The sequence below is a fragment of the Kogia breviceps genome, chromosome 15, assembly GCF_026419965.1.
Source record: "Kogia breviceps isolate mKogBre1 chromosome 15, mKogBre1 haplotype 1, whole genome shotgun sequence".
In the NCBI taxonomy this organism is placed as follows: Eukaryota; Metazoa; Chordata; class Mammalia; order Artiodactyla; family Physeteridae; genus Kogia; species Kogia breviceps.
In genome coordinates this window covers 42,169,705-42,185,436 of record NC_081324.1, presented here as the reverse complement: position 1 = coordinate 42,185,436, position 15,732 = coordinate 42,169,705, and the positions used below count along the sequence as shown (strand labels likewise).

Here is a 15,732-nt window from a genome sequence, read left to right as displayed (position 1 = left end):
TGGAGGTTCCTCAAAAAATTAGAACTATCATATCATCCAGCAATTCTACTTCTGGGTATATATCCAAAGGAAATCAAAACAGGATATTGAAGAGAGATAAGCACTTCCATGTTTATTGCAGCGATATTCACACTAGCCAGATGTGGAAACAACCTAAGTGGTGTCTGTTAATGGATGAATGGATAAACAAGTAGTGGCATATACATATAAATTACTTGTTTATATACCATTACTTGTGTATCCATACACACACACACACACACACACACACACACACACACACACCCGTATATATACACACATACAATAGAAAATTATTCAGCCATGAGAAAGAAGGAAATCCTGCCATTTGCAACAACACTGATGGACCTTGAGGGCATTATACTAAGTGAGATGTCAGACAGAGAAAGACAAATACTGTATGATATCACTTATATGTAAAACCTAAAAAAATCCAAATTCATAAAAACATATTGCAGAATGGTGGCTACCAGGGTCTGGAGGGTGGTGGAACTGGGGATATGCTGTTTATGGTTACAAACTTGCAACAAGTAGTAAATAAGGTCTAGAGATCTAATGCACAGCACAGGATGGTAGACAACAATACTGTATTTTAAACTTCAAAGATGCTAAGAGACTAGAGCTTAATTGTTTCCACCACCAAAAAGAGATGATAATTATTTGACATGCTAGAGGTGTTAGCTAACACTATGGTGGAAATCATATTGCAATATATAAATGTATTAAATCAACAAATTGTACATCTTACACTTACCCAATGTTAAATGTCAGTTATATCTCAATAAAAATAAATGTCCACAGTTAATTTACAATTATCCAAAATTATGAAGAAAACAATAACTCATGTGAAATACAAAGATTTGTACTGAAAGATTATCCATATTATCTTTTAGTCAATAAAACTTGGAGGTAAAAATATAGATTCAAGGAATGTAGAATTTTAAGAAGCAGTGTTTGGAGACAGAGTGCACATGCCTGCATTCCCTCAGTAATTTCTTATCAAATATTTGCTTTGTCAACAGTTAAGAGATATAAATGTTAAACAGGAACATTCTTATGAATCTAGACAAAATATTTTTGTGTGCCTGTGAAGGGAGATGGGATTGATGAAATCAATCCATGGAGGTCAATGTCCTCCAATTTCTCATCTTTGTTTTTAAGTTGGAATGAATGCAAATTAATATTTTACAGGAAACAGAAGAAATCATGGGAACAGACCATTGTTGGACAGAGTGGTGGGAGAATAGCCCATGGAAGATGAGGATATGAATGAGGTGATTATTATAAACACAGAAGAACATGTCTGCTTGGAAAGATCACACCAAAAATAAACATAGTATGACTTTTCTCCTAATTATAGACACACTGCATTTATAAATATGTTTTCAGGAACTGTGTTAAGAAAACATGTTTATTCCTAACCATACTTCTTCAAAGAACAATGAAGAGAAATTTATATTGCCAGAAACAGGAACTAGAAAAAAAATCCCTAAATATAGAGTAGTGTACAAGCTACCTATAGATATATTCAGAGTACTGAAGAGGATTATATTCCCTAATGGGCTTAAATTACCAGAAATAATTTGTTTCTCCCTGTGACCATAGCGATATTGGTCAGAATGTTAGTCATGACACATTTAATTTTGTAATCTTTTGTTAATTCTGGATCTGAGTGAGTGGACCAAATAGCAGCTCAGGAGGCAAAGCTGCACTGTGTGGATGCACATTCAAGCACATCTACTTCCACAAGTTCTAGCACTTGTACCTGGATGGGAGAAAGGGTTTCAGAAAAAGCCTTTGTATATTAGTCAAGAGCGAAATGTCATTTTAAATGACTGTGTGTCTTGAAATCACAAAAGGAAGTATTAGCATTTTAATTGTAATCATACTTGGAATTTGAATTTTTTAACATGCAAGAGAAAAAAATAAGGCAACTCTGGCCTTCCTATGCTCTTAGGCAGACTCAAGATCTCTAAGGAGGCTAAGGGAGGAGCCCAGTTCCTGTTTCAGAAAGGTGCATCAATACCTGAACCCAGGAAGGAGGAATATAGAAAGTAGCTAATTCAATTTCCATATAGAGAGTGGTATTTCTGACTTCCTAGAAAAGTAGAACATTCTGAATTCCCCAAGAGACCTCCTTCCTGGAGCTGAGGGCTGGCAAGTCCAGGAAATTTTTACTGGTTTGTTTAGAGAGATTACCAGAGGACATGTCAAAGTTCAAAGGAGGTTGTTAAGAAAAGCAACCCAAGCCAACCATAATGAACTCATGCCACCTGGAAAGCCCCTGAATGGTATACCAGCAGGCTCAAGAAGAAAGGTTTGAGAATACTAACAAAGTCTTTTCTTTCCATCTCTTCAGTGAGTAGGCACAAACACAAAATTCTCAAGAGGATCTTAAGAGTACATAAGATCCATTTTACTGTAGAGAACAGGCTTTTAGAAAGCTTCTGCCAGAAAGGCTTGATCAATATTGAGCTATAAAACCAATTACATGTGCTGGGCAGTCCAGGGAAAACACAGGGTCACTCACCTCTCTTTTCAGAGCCCTTTCTCTGAGGCTCCCTGATCTACAGAAACCTGCTGGAAGATATGAGGGCTCAGTCAGATAAACTGAAAGATGCTTCATTTTATTTTGCAGATAATTCATATCATTTTCCAGCAAATGGTTAACATAATTTCCAATCATTAAAGTTTACAAATAAGCATCATCTCCCTGAAACTCTATGTATCTCAATATATATGTGTGCAAGATATTCAGTCTCAGTCGAATTCTAGATTATTATTATAGTATGTAGAAGAGTTGAAAAACAGAATGAGCTCAGTGTCAAAACTGTGGTCACATTTCAAATATGTGGAGTTTAGGCTTGCTTTCTCTAAATGCATAATTACAAATTCTGTTACAATGAAATTTTCTTAAAATTTGTTTCTGGTTTTAAAGTAATCCCAGCCTATGCCAAAAGGTTTTCAACACCTATGTTACAAGTTATTATTAGCTCTTCTCAGACTGCTAAAATAACTGAAAGTTATTTAAAAGCTGAGTAGTTTGAATTAAAAGCATTACTATTTAAGAATCACCAATTAAGTTTTCATAAGGTTATTCATTGACCTCATTTATTTCATTGAGGAGTGAATGATACATAATTAAATGCAAGGAGCCAATGAAATAAATGTAGGAAAGGTTTTCTGCAATAATAAAGCCAACCAAGGGTCAATACAATGGTGTAGGTGAGACAATTAGAGCCTAGAGTCAGTGCTATTCAATAGAAATTTCTGTGCTGATTGAAATGTTCTGTGCTGTTCAATACAGTAGCTAATCACCACTTTGGCAGTTGAACACTTGAAATGTGTCCCAGTGTGACTGAGGAACTGAATTTTAAATTTTATTTAATTTTAATTAATTTGAACGTCAATAGCCACATGTGGCTAGTGGCTATCGTACTGGATAGCACAGATGTTGATAAACTTGCATTTGAAAGAAATGCAGAATAATCAAAATGAGGACAATCAGGAGGATTTAAAGTATGAAAATACTCTGATTCAAAGTCAGGTCATCAAAGACACACACATGGGAGAAATGGACTTACTAAGAATAGTTACAATAATTTGGGCACAGTGATGGAAAAATCTCTAGATACAAATGAAGTTCCCACTATGTGCTGTAGAATATGCTTTGACAACTCAGTGAGGTTTACTGGAACTCTACTGATATATAATAACTGCATAACCCCAATCATGTTGACTTCAATTAGATCACACAATTGCCTTTCTTCACATACTATGTTATCATCATGTGGATCTTCCCCATTGTATAAAGGACATATGAATTACCCAGAGGGCATTGCTTAACTTCCGTGAACTACTTTAGGCTCTACTCTATAAAATCATCATCTACACAGTTTTACATAATAGATCTTATGTATTTTTCCTACTCGAAACACCCAGCTGGTCTCCTGGAGCAAGATGGTTTTCTCTCCATGCATTTGCACTCCTTGTTTCCACATGGCTAGTGAGCCAGAACACGTTATTAAGAAGGTAAGGTCAAAGTAAAAAGTATACCTTCCCAGTTCCCTACATAAGTATGTTAAACATTTCTTTCCTGAATCAGAGGACTTAAAATGAATACATTTTAAAACAGAACATACGTGGGTATTTCAAAATATTTGTTGCAAATATTTGATATGAAATACTTTTCTTCCATTATTGTGCTCTTTGGAGTATTAAGAGGAAAAAACAACAAACACTAAGAAGATATCCTCAACTTCAACTGATTTTCCTCATGCTCAATTAGATTTAATTAAGTTCTCTAAAGAGGCAGAATATTTTATTGAAATGATTTCTTTCACTGAGTCATTCACTTATCCATTTACTATTCATTGAGCCATAATATAAGATGGTTACGTACTGACACGGATATGATAGTCAGAAAAAGTTACCTTGCTTGCCCTCAGAATGTACGATCTAGTATAAAAAAGAGCACATAATAGCTTAAGAAAAAAAGAGGTATGCCTACAGTATCATGGGGACATAAAGGAAGTAAAGTTAATGGGTGAAGCAACCAGAAAATAATCATAGAGAAGGTAATAGCTGATACAGATCAGGTGCAGGGGAGGGCATTTCTGTGTGAGATAATCTCAGAAACAGACAATAATATCTCTGGGGGTGAAGAATTCACTCTTAAATAATTAAATATGAGGTTTCTTGGGATACCTGGATTAAGCTCTGTGGCAGACAACTGGATATAAAATCTGAAGCTCAAGGCAAAGCATGGGGGAGATTATGCAGCTTTTGGCACATTCTGAAGTTGAAACCATGAGAGCTAGTGGGCTCTCCTTTGAGCAGTGTGCAGAACAAGAGTATTAAACTGACGAGGGAAGGATGCTAGGAGAAACCCAGCAGGGAAGGGCATGGGTCGAGGGAAAGGTCTCAAGGCAGCAGGAGAAGAATTATCTGGTGATCAGGTGACATGGAAGCCAAGAGAGCGGATGTTTCAAGGCTCTAGTTATCGACAGATTCAAATATACCCAAGACATCTGGTAAGATCAAGGGCAAAAAGCATTTTTAGTTTGGCAATAAATGGAATCACTGATAGACTTAACCTGACCAGTTTCAGCCAAATGTTGGCATAAGCAAGTTACAGTGGATTGAAGAGTAAATGGTAGATGAGGAGTGAAGACAGTAAAGGAACAGAAGCACTCCTTTGAAAATTTCAGATGAGAAGTGATGTTTCAGAATGTTGATGCTGAGGGACAGCAATAGCCACATACCAAGCCAGTCACACTATTGTGAACCAGCTCTAGTGTGGTAGTGAATCTTATGGCCAAGCTCCTTTAGGCTCATAATTATAGGCTGTGGTCCAAAGCATCTTTACAGCTGACAATCCTCAATATTAGTTAGGAGCAAAGAAGATCACAGATATAAAGATTTGGGCAAACTAGAAATTGCTATACAAATGTTAGTTATTATGGTCATTACTACAATTTGGTCTTGTTAGATTGTGGTCTGTATATCAGCCCAGTTTACATGAGGGTTGAAAAACAAATTGAAAAGTCTGCCCGATGGGGTTTGTGGAGAGGAAACATCAGTAGTTAACTTATGCATTATGCATATAATGTAGACTCAACAGATCCAGTGGATGACTGCAGCGAACAATTGCCCTCTTTAGACAGCTCAATGTGAACTTCCTGATAGAAAGAAAGCATTCCAAAGTCCTATGTAATTGGATGTGATAATAATGGCAGGATTGGCTGCTTGCTTGCTTCTCATTTCAGTGGGATGATTTGAATAAGTTCTTTATAAAAACTGTAACTGCTGTCATTTTGATAACACTCCAACTTGAAAATTTGGATTGTTGGGTGCAGACCCTTGCCAGCTCTAAACAAATGGAGATTGGCTAACAAAGGATTTGAAGCGCACCCTTTCCATGCAATGAAGTCTCCAACATGGGCAAGCTTTTACTATTGCTACCATATTCCAACTTAAGCAGGAGTTTATAGAACTCTTTGGAGCCTTCCTCTTTCACCCACAGAATTGTCAACTTCAACCACTGAGCCCTTTGCTTTATCTAAGATAAACCCTTCACCCTGCCATCCAATATATATCAATAATTCTCTTTGTATTTTTTTTTGTGGACTTTGGCACTAGGTATTCTATTTTTAAAAATTTATTCACTCATTAAGCCAATATGATTGAGCACTTACTGTATTTCTGGCCTTATTCAAGGGATGAATAAGACAGAGTTCCTGCTTTCAAGGAGTGCACATCTATTTAGGGAAAAATATTTGAAAACACGTCATAATTCAGTGAGATAAGTGCTAGAATAAAGGTACATGCAGGAGAGTGATTAATCTTCCAAAGTGTGGAAGAGTGACTGGCAACGTACAGTAAGGTTTCACGGAGGAAGTATGATTTAAATCAGTCTTAAAGGATTTTGATGTTTAGACAAGAGGAGGAGGAATGTTTTATCTTTTTGATCTGTTAGTTTCTTAATGTCAGTGATTCTGCCTTATTCAACTTGTTTTCTCTTAATGCACCAGCTATAGACGGAATGTTTGCATCCCCCTCCCCTCACCAAATTCATTTGCTGAAATCTAATCTTCAGTGTGATGGTATTAGGCGGTAGGGCCTTTGGGAGGTGATTAGGTCATGAGGGTAGAGCCCTCATGAATGAGATTAGTGCCATTATAAGAAAGAGACTTCAGAGAGCTCCCTCATTCCTCCACTATGTGAAAGGGGCACAGTGAAAAGATGGTCCTCTATGGAACAGGAAGCAGACTCTCACCAGACAGCAAATCTGCCAGCACCTTAATCTTGGACTTCCCAGACTCCAGAACTGTGAAAAATTAAAAGTCTGTTGTTTAAGCCACCCAGTCTATGCTATTTTTGTTATAGCAGCCCGAACAGACTAAGAAAGTACTTATTACAGTGAATTGAACATGAGAAGCCCCAAATATTTGTTAAATTAAATCCAAATGTTTTTAAGGTATCCTTTTCCATTCTTCTGCCTTCACATTCTTCTTGAACGTAGTATAACCTGCAAAGTTCATGTTCTTATTACATTAGTTTAAAAGGTTCTGCAAATATTATATCTCCTTCAATCTTTGCCCTCCTGTTTATGCTACCACCTCAAATTACCTCCCAGTTTCTCCATTAATGGTCTGAATTCTGATTGTCTTCATCTGCTTTATAAATTACGTCAGATGTATAACTGATTCAACTTGGTCTCTTGAGAGTTGCTGCTCCTTTCCACACTTTTCAGAAGATCTCTACAAATTCTAAAATTAAGTATTTTCAAACTTAGATTAACTGTAGTTGTCAGCCATCAGATACGATGTTGGCATCTCATATCATGCTAATCTTCTGTTATGCCTTTTTAGCTCTCAAGATTTATGTATATGTATATAGTTTTTTTTTTCCCACAGCTCCAAATCTGCTATAGGGAATGACTATTCTGATGTTTTAAAAATGAAAAACTAAGCTAAAGATAATATCATGTTTAAAAGAATGTTTGGGGTTCCCAGAATTTATGAAGAAAGTCTCCAAATAAAGGGATTTGCAGGTCTGCTCAATCTAGGTGCCATCCTGTGGTTAAAAAAGCAAAAACTAAACAAAATCAAAACAGCAGGAGCCAATAGCAGTGTTACAGGTAGAATGTGTTTTTGAGAAGAAATGTTACTTAAAGCTCCTTCCCAACATGAAATTAACCATTTGCCTTGCTACCATTACTATAGCTAGAGTCCTTTCTCAAATGTGGGCTAGAGAAACGCTCTTGGGTTTAAGCCTAAAGTTGCTATTTGCTTAGACTAGTCTTTGCCTTTCTTTTTCTTTCTTTCTTTTTTATTTTTTCACTCAATTACACTCAGTCCAAGGCCATTGCTCAAAGAAAGCCATCTCATTTTAAATTTGCTGCATGCCATTCTGGTTATTCTCTTACTCCGGTTTCTTCTCAGCAATACACAATCTGAATTGCTCAAAGTTGTTCTTTGTTGTGTCTTTAAGAGATCTTTATCTCACCATACAAAAAGTCAGAAGACGCATTAACTAAACACCCAAAAAGTCAACCTGTGTGAGCAAGTCATCGAGTTTTCCTGGCCTGTTTCTTTCTTAATAGCCTTTAAAAAATAAAGACGTTGCTATCAAATTATTTTTCAAGTCCATTTAGATTCTATCATTCTATGGTGCTGAGGATTTTTGGTGGGGAGAATTATATACAAGGCAGACCTCATCACAGCACCATAGTACCTACATTCAAACGAGAAATTTATAAAAACTGTTTTCTAATAAAACTTTCTATAAAAACTGCTCATTTATATGGCTGCGTACCTGGAACCTATGCCAGATTTCCTATGTGGCTTTTGACCATCACTGAACAATACAACTGGGGACTGAATACCAGTGTATTGTGATTACATGTGTGTGGGTATGTGTATGTGCACTGTGGTACATGCTTCAAGGGACAAATTCGGGATGCTATTAGAGTTATGGCTATACCTGATCTAGACGTGGAGTTCAAGATTTAAAAATGAGCAATCAATGAGGGATGTAGGGTTAAAAAAGGATCAAAGAAAACTTCAGGAGGGACGACCCTGAGGCATGAAGATCTGGGTAATGTCATTTTTCTAAGAACAATGAGAGCCCATAGACGGGTTTTAGATAATGAAGTAATATGATCAGGTTTTCCTTTTCTTAAAGATTACCTTGGTTTCTCTGTGGAGAATGGATAGAAGGGCAAGCAAACTTTTGGAGCCCTGCTCATTAATCATAGCAACATTTTCTCTTTAATTTCCCTCTCAATTTTTACTCTTGATCGGAAGTTGCTCCAAAGTTCTCTCCTCTCTTCTCAAAAAAACTCTCTAAAAATATTCTCACTTCTGTGTTCAAGCTTTTCCCTCATTGTATATATTATCTTTCTCCTCACCAGTAGCTTCCTGCCTTTTTCATGAAAACACAACGCTTCCTCCAACTTGCTGAATAATTCAAAGGAGCAAAGTGGGCCATGAAATGTGCAGTCCCACAGGATTCTGCTCAGAAATGTCTCATGATTTGTTTAATGCTCTGTTGTCACCATCCTGAAATTCTTAACTCTTAAATAAGAGGCCCCACAGTTTTCATTTGGCATTGGGCTCACACAATTACTTAGCCATTTATGGCGTAGAGATAAATTATTTTGGTTGTGTTTGAGTAAAAATTTGTTCTATACTCTTTTACCTGTCATTTCCATGTCCAAAGCTTTGCCCAGTTCTCTTCACTTTTAGTATCAACATGATAACCTAAGTTACCATTGTCTTTTCCTGATCATGATATTACATAAATAATTAATATTAGGCAAGATAGACTTTAAAACAGTCTCTAGATATAAATAGGGATATTTTATAATGATAAAAGCATCAGTCGTCTGTCAAGAGGATATAACAATATAAACAATATGTGTACCTAATGACAGAGTGCCAAAAGGAATGAAACAGAGCTGTCAGAATTAAAGGCAAAAATAAATAATTCAACAACAGTAGTTGGAGATCCCATTACCCTTCTTACAACAATGGATATAAAAAACTAGGCAGATGATCAACAAGAATATAGAAGACTTGAACAACACTGTAAACCAACTAGGCCTAATACCATTTACAAAATACCCTACTACCAATGGCAGAATATACATACTTCTCAGGTACACGTGGGACATTCTCCAGGATAGACCATAATCCGGGTCATTAAACCAGCTTCAATAAATGTGAAAGGATTGAAATTATACAAAGCCACTGACAGAAGAAATTTGGGAAATTCACAAATACATGGCAATTAAACAACATACTACTAAATAATCAATGGACCAAAGAAGAAATGATACAGGAAATTAGAAAATACTTTGAGGTGAATGAAAGCAAAAATATAACATACCAAAAATGTAATGCAGATAAGGCAGTGCTTAGAAGGAAATTTATAGCTGTAAATGCCTGTATACAAAGAGAAAAAAAGACTTGGAATAAATGTCTTAACTTTTTAGGTTAAGACACTGGAAAATAAGAGAAAACTAAAATTAATGTAAGCAAAATGAAGGATATAATAAATATGGGAGTAGAAATCAATGAAATAGAGAATAGAAAAGCCATACAGAAAATCAATGAAACCAAATGCTTGCTCTTTGAAGAGATCAAGAAAACTGACAAACCTGTACCTAGAATCACCAAAGAAAGGGGAGAACACTCAAATAACTAGAATCAAAAATGACAATAGGAGCATCACTATTGACCTTACAAAAATAAAAAAAAAGATTATGAAGGAGCATTATGAACACTTGTATCAATAAATTAAATAACCCAGCTGAATGGAAAAATGCCTGGAAATACACAAACTGCCTACCTGACTCAAGAAGAAAGAGACAAAATATAAGTAGACCTCTAACAAGTAAATAGAGGTTGATATAGGAATCAAAAACCTCCCAGAAAAGCCCAGGCACAGATAATATCAGTCCTGAATTCTACCAAACACATAAAGAATACCACTAATTCACAAACTATTCCAAAAACTAGAAAAAATATAGAATAATGTTTTAAGGAAAACATTCCATCTACAATAGCATCACAAAGGGAAATATTTAGCAATAAAATTAACAAAAGAAGTGAAAAACTCATACTGTAAATACTGTAAGACTTGTTGAGAGAAATTTTTAAAGGTTGAAAGACAGCCCATGTTCAGTCTGTTATTTCCTCAAAATGTTAAACATAGAGTTATGACATACATGAACCAGCAATTCCACTCCCAGGTATATACCCCAAAGAATTGATAACACATATACAGGAACTTTTACATAAACATTTATAGCAGCATTATTCATAGTAACCCCAAAGTGGAAAAAACCAAGTGCCCATCAGTTAGTTGAGCTAAACAATTGATGAATTGCTAAATGAAGTATGACATATCCATAGAATGGAATATCATTTGGCAATAAAAAAAAATGAAGCATTGATACACGCTATAAGATAGATGAACCTTGAAAACATCATCTAAGTGAAAGAAGCCAGACACAAAAGACCACATATTGAATTATTCATTCATTTATATGAAATGTCCAGAATAGAAGAATTTCTGGAGACAGTAGATTAGTGCTTACCAGGGGCTATCACTTACTTCAGTACTCGCTTCCATTATATTCTATTACACAGATGGTCAGCTCATTGGTTGACAATGCAGCCTCTCATGTAAGAATGCTTGTGTCCAAATCCTGGCCCCTCCTTTTATTATTAAGGAGGGATTTCTGGCAAGTCACTCAACCCTCTGAGCCTCACAAAATAGGTTTCAATCATGTTAGAAAAAAAGAAAGTGGTAGCTAGGCATGATTTTTTCAAGTGGAGGCAAGTTTAGTTTTATAAAAAATTTCCACCAAATTGCAGAATATATCTCATAGGACTGTATAGGATTGAATGAAGACTACACTGAAACACCATAATGACACAAGAAGTGGTAGTTATTGTTATTAATGTTCAATAAATTAACTTCCTAAATGAGTAATTTTTCAAATCTAAAAAATTTGTGTCAATAAAATCTTTAGTGACGAAAGTTTTTTTCCCCCAATTTTTTGATTTGATGATTAAGTTCTGAATTACCTACCAGTTCTTACTTATATAAAATATTTAAAAAGAAGTGTTAGCATTTCCAGCTTTACGGGTTAAAAGAAGGCTTAGCTTTTGTTTATGTTTTCCTTTTCTGGTCTTGGACTTGCTCTTTCCTGCTGATTTGCTATTCAAATAAAAATAAGAGTTGAAAACAGCTGAGAAGGCTCACTAGCTGGCTTTTGAAAAACTGAATATACACTTGAAACTTAATTTTTTTTTCTGAAATAAGCTGCTTTGTTTTTCTCTTCCACTTCAGGCACCAGTCTTTTGAGCTGCAGGGCAATTGATATAGACTAAATCTCAGTGATCCTGTCCTTACAGGACCTTTAATTTTAAGGCAGACCAAAGAGCCCCAGCCTTCCAGCAGAATCACTCCTGAATACACTCGGAGCATGTTTCTAGTATTGTAAAGGTAAGTAATTTTCTAGAGTGTATACTCATTTGATACTAATAATGCAATTCCCTCCCCAATATATTAGAAGCTCATCAAGCCTAATTCAAATTTTCAAATTGGTCTTTTTTTCCAGGCATTTTCAGTGGAAAAAGATAGGAAGTATGTTTTTCTTTTAAAACAGAACTACACTGAGCTCTCAATGATACTACCTATTCAAATACAAGATTATGGAGTTTTTGCTTAAACTTATTGATTTCACATCTGTATTTACTTTGTCCTCTGCTGAAAATCCCAGCTTTCGCTGATACCAACATAACTACAAATTTGCTTTAAACTATAATACACAGACAACAGTTCCAAAAGAATAATATCATTACTGAAAAATAGTTTAAGCTTTTATCATAAGCTTTCATGCTGTGGTGTCAAATTATGACTTTCGAGATCACTTAGAAAAGTTCCTATCTATGGGGTTGTGCCAACCACTCATTAAACAGATAAAGTTCATTTTAATAATTTTTCTTTCAATATTAGGGATTCTTAAAATCAGGTTGTTTAATAATTATGTAAATATGCAAATTGTTTCAAAGTTAAATTTACAAAACAAAGTATGAAAACCAAGTATACTCAGAGAATTCTGGCTTGTATTCCTTTCTTCATACTGTTCCTCCCCCGTTCCTGTCTCTACGTAAATTTAAAAAAATTATATATATCCTTCTTTAATGAATGTTAGCATACTATAAGTACTTTTCACTATCTGGAGTATATAAAGATACCTTACTTTTTACAGCTTCAGGTTATTCTCTTATTTGGATGCACTATAATTGAATCAACTAGCCATCTCTTGATGGACATTTTTATTGGTAACCCTTTTTTTGTGCATTTATACATAACACTGTAACAAATAGCCTTCTGCATATGCCTTCTTGTATTTTTGCCAGTGTATCTTTGAGATAAACTGCTAACAAGAGATTCCTAAAGAGATTGCTAGGTCAAATGGTAAATGCATATTTAATTTTCCTAGATATTGTCAAATTTACTTTAAATTTCTGTATTTCTACAAGCAATGCATGAGAGTACTCACTTCCTCCATAGCATTGTCAAAGGAAAATTCTATAAATATTCAGACTTTTGTTAATCTGACAGAAGCTGCATTTCTCTTATTAGGAGTGGGTTTGAGTAGCTGTATTTAGGGGACATTTGCATTGCTTTCTATGAGAATTGTGTGTTCATATTTCTAGGCTTATTTTTTAAATATACAGTTTTGAGTATTTCTTTCTTTTTAGAAGACCTTCATGTATTGGCCCACTAACTCTTTGTAGTACGGGAAGCTAATAACTTTTTAGTTTATCACTTAATTTTTACTTTTTTTTTTTTTTGTCATGCAAAAGTTGTGTGTGTGTATGTGCATGTGTCTAATTAAACTTATTTTTCCCTGGATTTTAAGTATAGTTTAGGAAAGCTTTTCCTACAACCCAGTTATTAAAAGTTCACCCATGTACTGTATTCCTAATATACGTATGGCTTTAAATTACACATTTGGAATTTATTCTGGTATATAAGCTCAAGAAATTCCCCAAAATTTACCAAGCATGAGCCCGTACAAGCTGGTTCCAGTACACCACTCACTGCTGGTTGGGCATGCCATTGTCACTGACAAGCTGTTGGCTGAAGATCCATGGATTGTTTCTGTGTGTTGTTTCAGTTTGTATCTTCTTAGGTATAATGACTGTGTATGTTTCATCAAGTCAATAAAGTTCCTGGTGCCTCAAATTTTCCAAATTAAAAACCTCTTCGAACATTGAGAAAAGGTGTCATTATTTTTGATGAACAGTACCTTACAGCTTCAAGGAATGAATGTATAACTATTTGTTAAAAAATGTTCTATTCTCTAGTTGAGATTTTTTGAATATAAAACAGCAATCATTCAGTTGCATAATAGTGCTGCTACTTTTAGAAACAGCAACTGAATAGGGAGATGTCCTTGTAGGGAGATGGACATTATGTGTTAAATGGTCTTGTTTTTCACAGATTGGCACTGACTACTGCTTATAACACTTCATTCAATTTTTTTTTCTCAGGTCTAGGGAATTTAATAACCTCAAATGGACACAAAAACATAATATGTAATAAAAACTCACCACTACTAGAAGCATCATTCAGATTTAGCAGTCCCCCTCCGAGCCCTCTGTAACTATGGTAACTGTAGGTCCCATTTCCGTTGATGTACAACACCTCCTGGGAGCCTGAAACAGCTGAGGTTGAGTAAGTGCCCTGGGCCGCCTCTGGTTTACACTGTTTGTCAGCTGGAGCAGATTCATCCTGCAATGACAATAGCATTTCATTATTTATCAAATCACTGTGCTATTTCACCTTGAACAGGACTATCTTATTGTTATCTACATGTCTGCATTGAACAAGCAGAAAAATATAGTCAACGTTAAGTCAGTACATATGCACATTTTCAACAACTTTGCTGAGAACTAAAAAAAGGAAAGCAAAGTAACAATGTGAGACAGATTGGAGATGGAGCAATTTGCAATTTCCAACTGAATTTAAAATTACGTGAGGAGAGTTGTTCACAATAGCCAAGAGAAGGGAGTAACCTAAATGTCCATTGACAAATGAATAGATAAAGAAAATATGGTATATAAATACAATGCAATATTATTTAGCCTCAAGAAAAGAAGAAAATCCTGTCATCTCCTACAACATGGATGAACCTCAAGGACAATGCTAAGTGAAATTAGCCATCACAAAAAGATAAATATTGCATAATTCCACTTATTTTCGATAAATTAGTCAAGCACATAGAATCAGAAAGTAGAATGGTGGTTGCAACGGTCTGGGGGAGGGGTGGTGGGGAATTGTTCACTGTGTGATTCAGTCATGCAGAATCGGGGGAGTGTTTCTGGGGGAGAGCGATCCGTTGCACAAAAATGTGCATGTGGTTGACAATATTGGAAATTGTTGGGAGGGTGGACTTTACATTAAAAACTTTTTAAAAAATTTAAAAAATAACTAGTTAGGTTTTAAAAAATTACATGAAGAGAAATAACAATTTGCAAAAAAATTTGCAAAAATTGGCTTTCTTGAAATTCCTTTTTTTTTTTTTTTTTTGTAGTCTGCTCTCTCATGTGCTCTCTCTCTCTCTTTTATTTTATGGCTATAGGAAAATTTATTGTGTGCTGATTCCACACTAGGCCCATTACATGCATCACAACAGACTGACAAAGACTTGAGTAAACCCAGGGTTTTCAGCTTGTTTTTCTTTGCTTAAGTCGTGCTAGTGTCTACAAACCATGCTTCGAAACTTCTAATCAATGAAAGTTGTATGGACGCAAATTATAATTGGCAATAAATTGTATATATGTTCATAGCAAAACAGATTGAATGAATTTCCCTTCAGCTGTGAGTTCATAAAGTCTAAAATATATACAACATATATGACTTGTCTACTGCATTCTTCATCATTTCTCCATTTTTTAATAAGAAGGAATTAGAAACAGATTTCTAATAAATTCTTAAGAGTGTTTTTCATAATCAGAAGTATTTTTCAGCTTATAAATTTAGAGTGCATGTTTAGGGAAACAAACTTTCAAATATATTTTTTTTCTGTGGCATCAAGTACTTGAAACAGAGGAAAAGTGGAATAAGTTTGATATGTGGACCCAGTAGTATTGCTATAGCCAGAGATATTCTAATCTTTCA

The 15,732-nt window shown here is 35.2% G+C and overlaps 1 protein-coding gene across 11 annotated transcripts in view; it reads right to left on the bottom strand.

Annotated features, from left to right (window-relative positions):
• NOL4 (nucleolar protein 4) overlaps positions 1–15,732 on the bottom strand; it is a 398,638-nt gene that overhangs the window by 29,956 nt on the left and 352,950 nt on the right. For all 11 annotated transcript variants that reach the window (XM_059041362.2, XM_067015512.1, XM_067015506.1 and 8 more), the window contains one exon: positions 14,163–14,343. In XM_059041362.2, the coding sequence (XP_058897345.1) occupies positions 14,163–14,343 (181 nt within the window). The remainder of the gene's footprint in view (positions 1–14,162; positions 14,344–15,732) is intronic.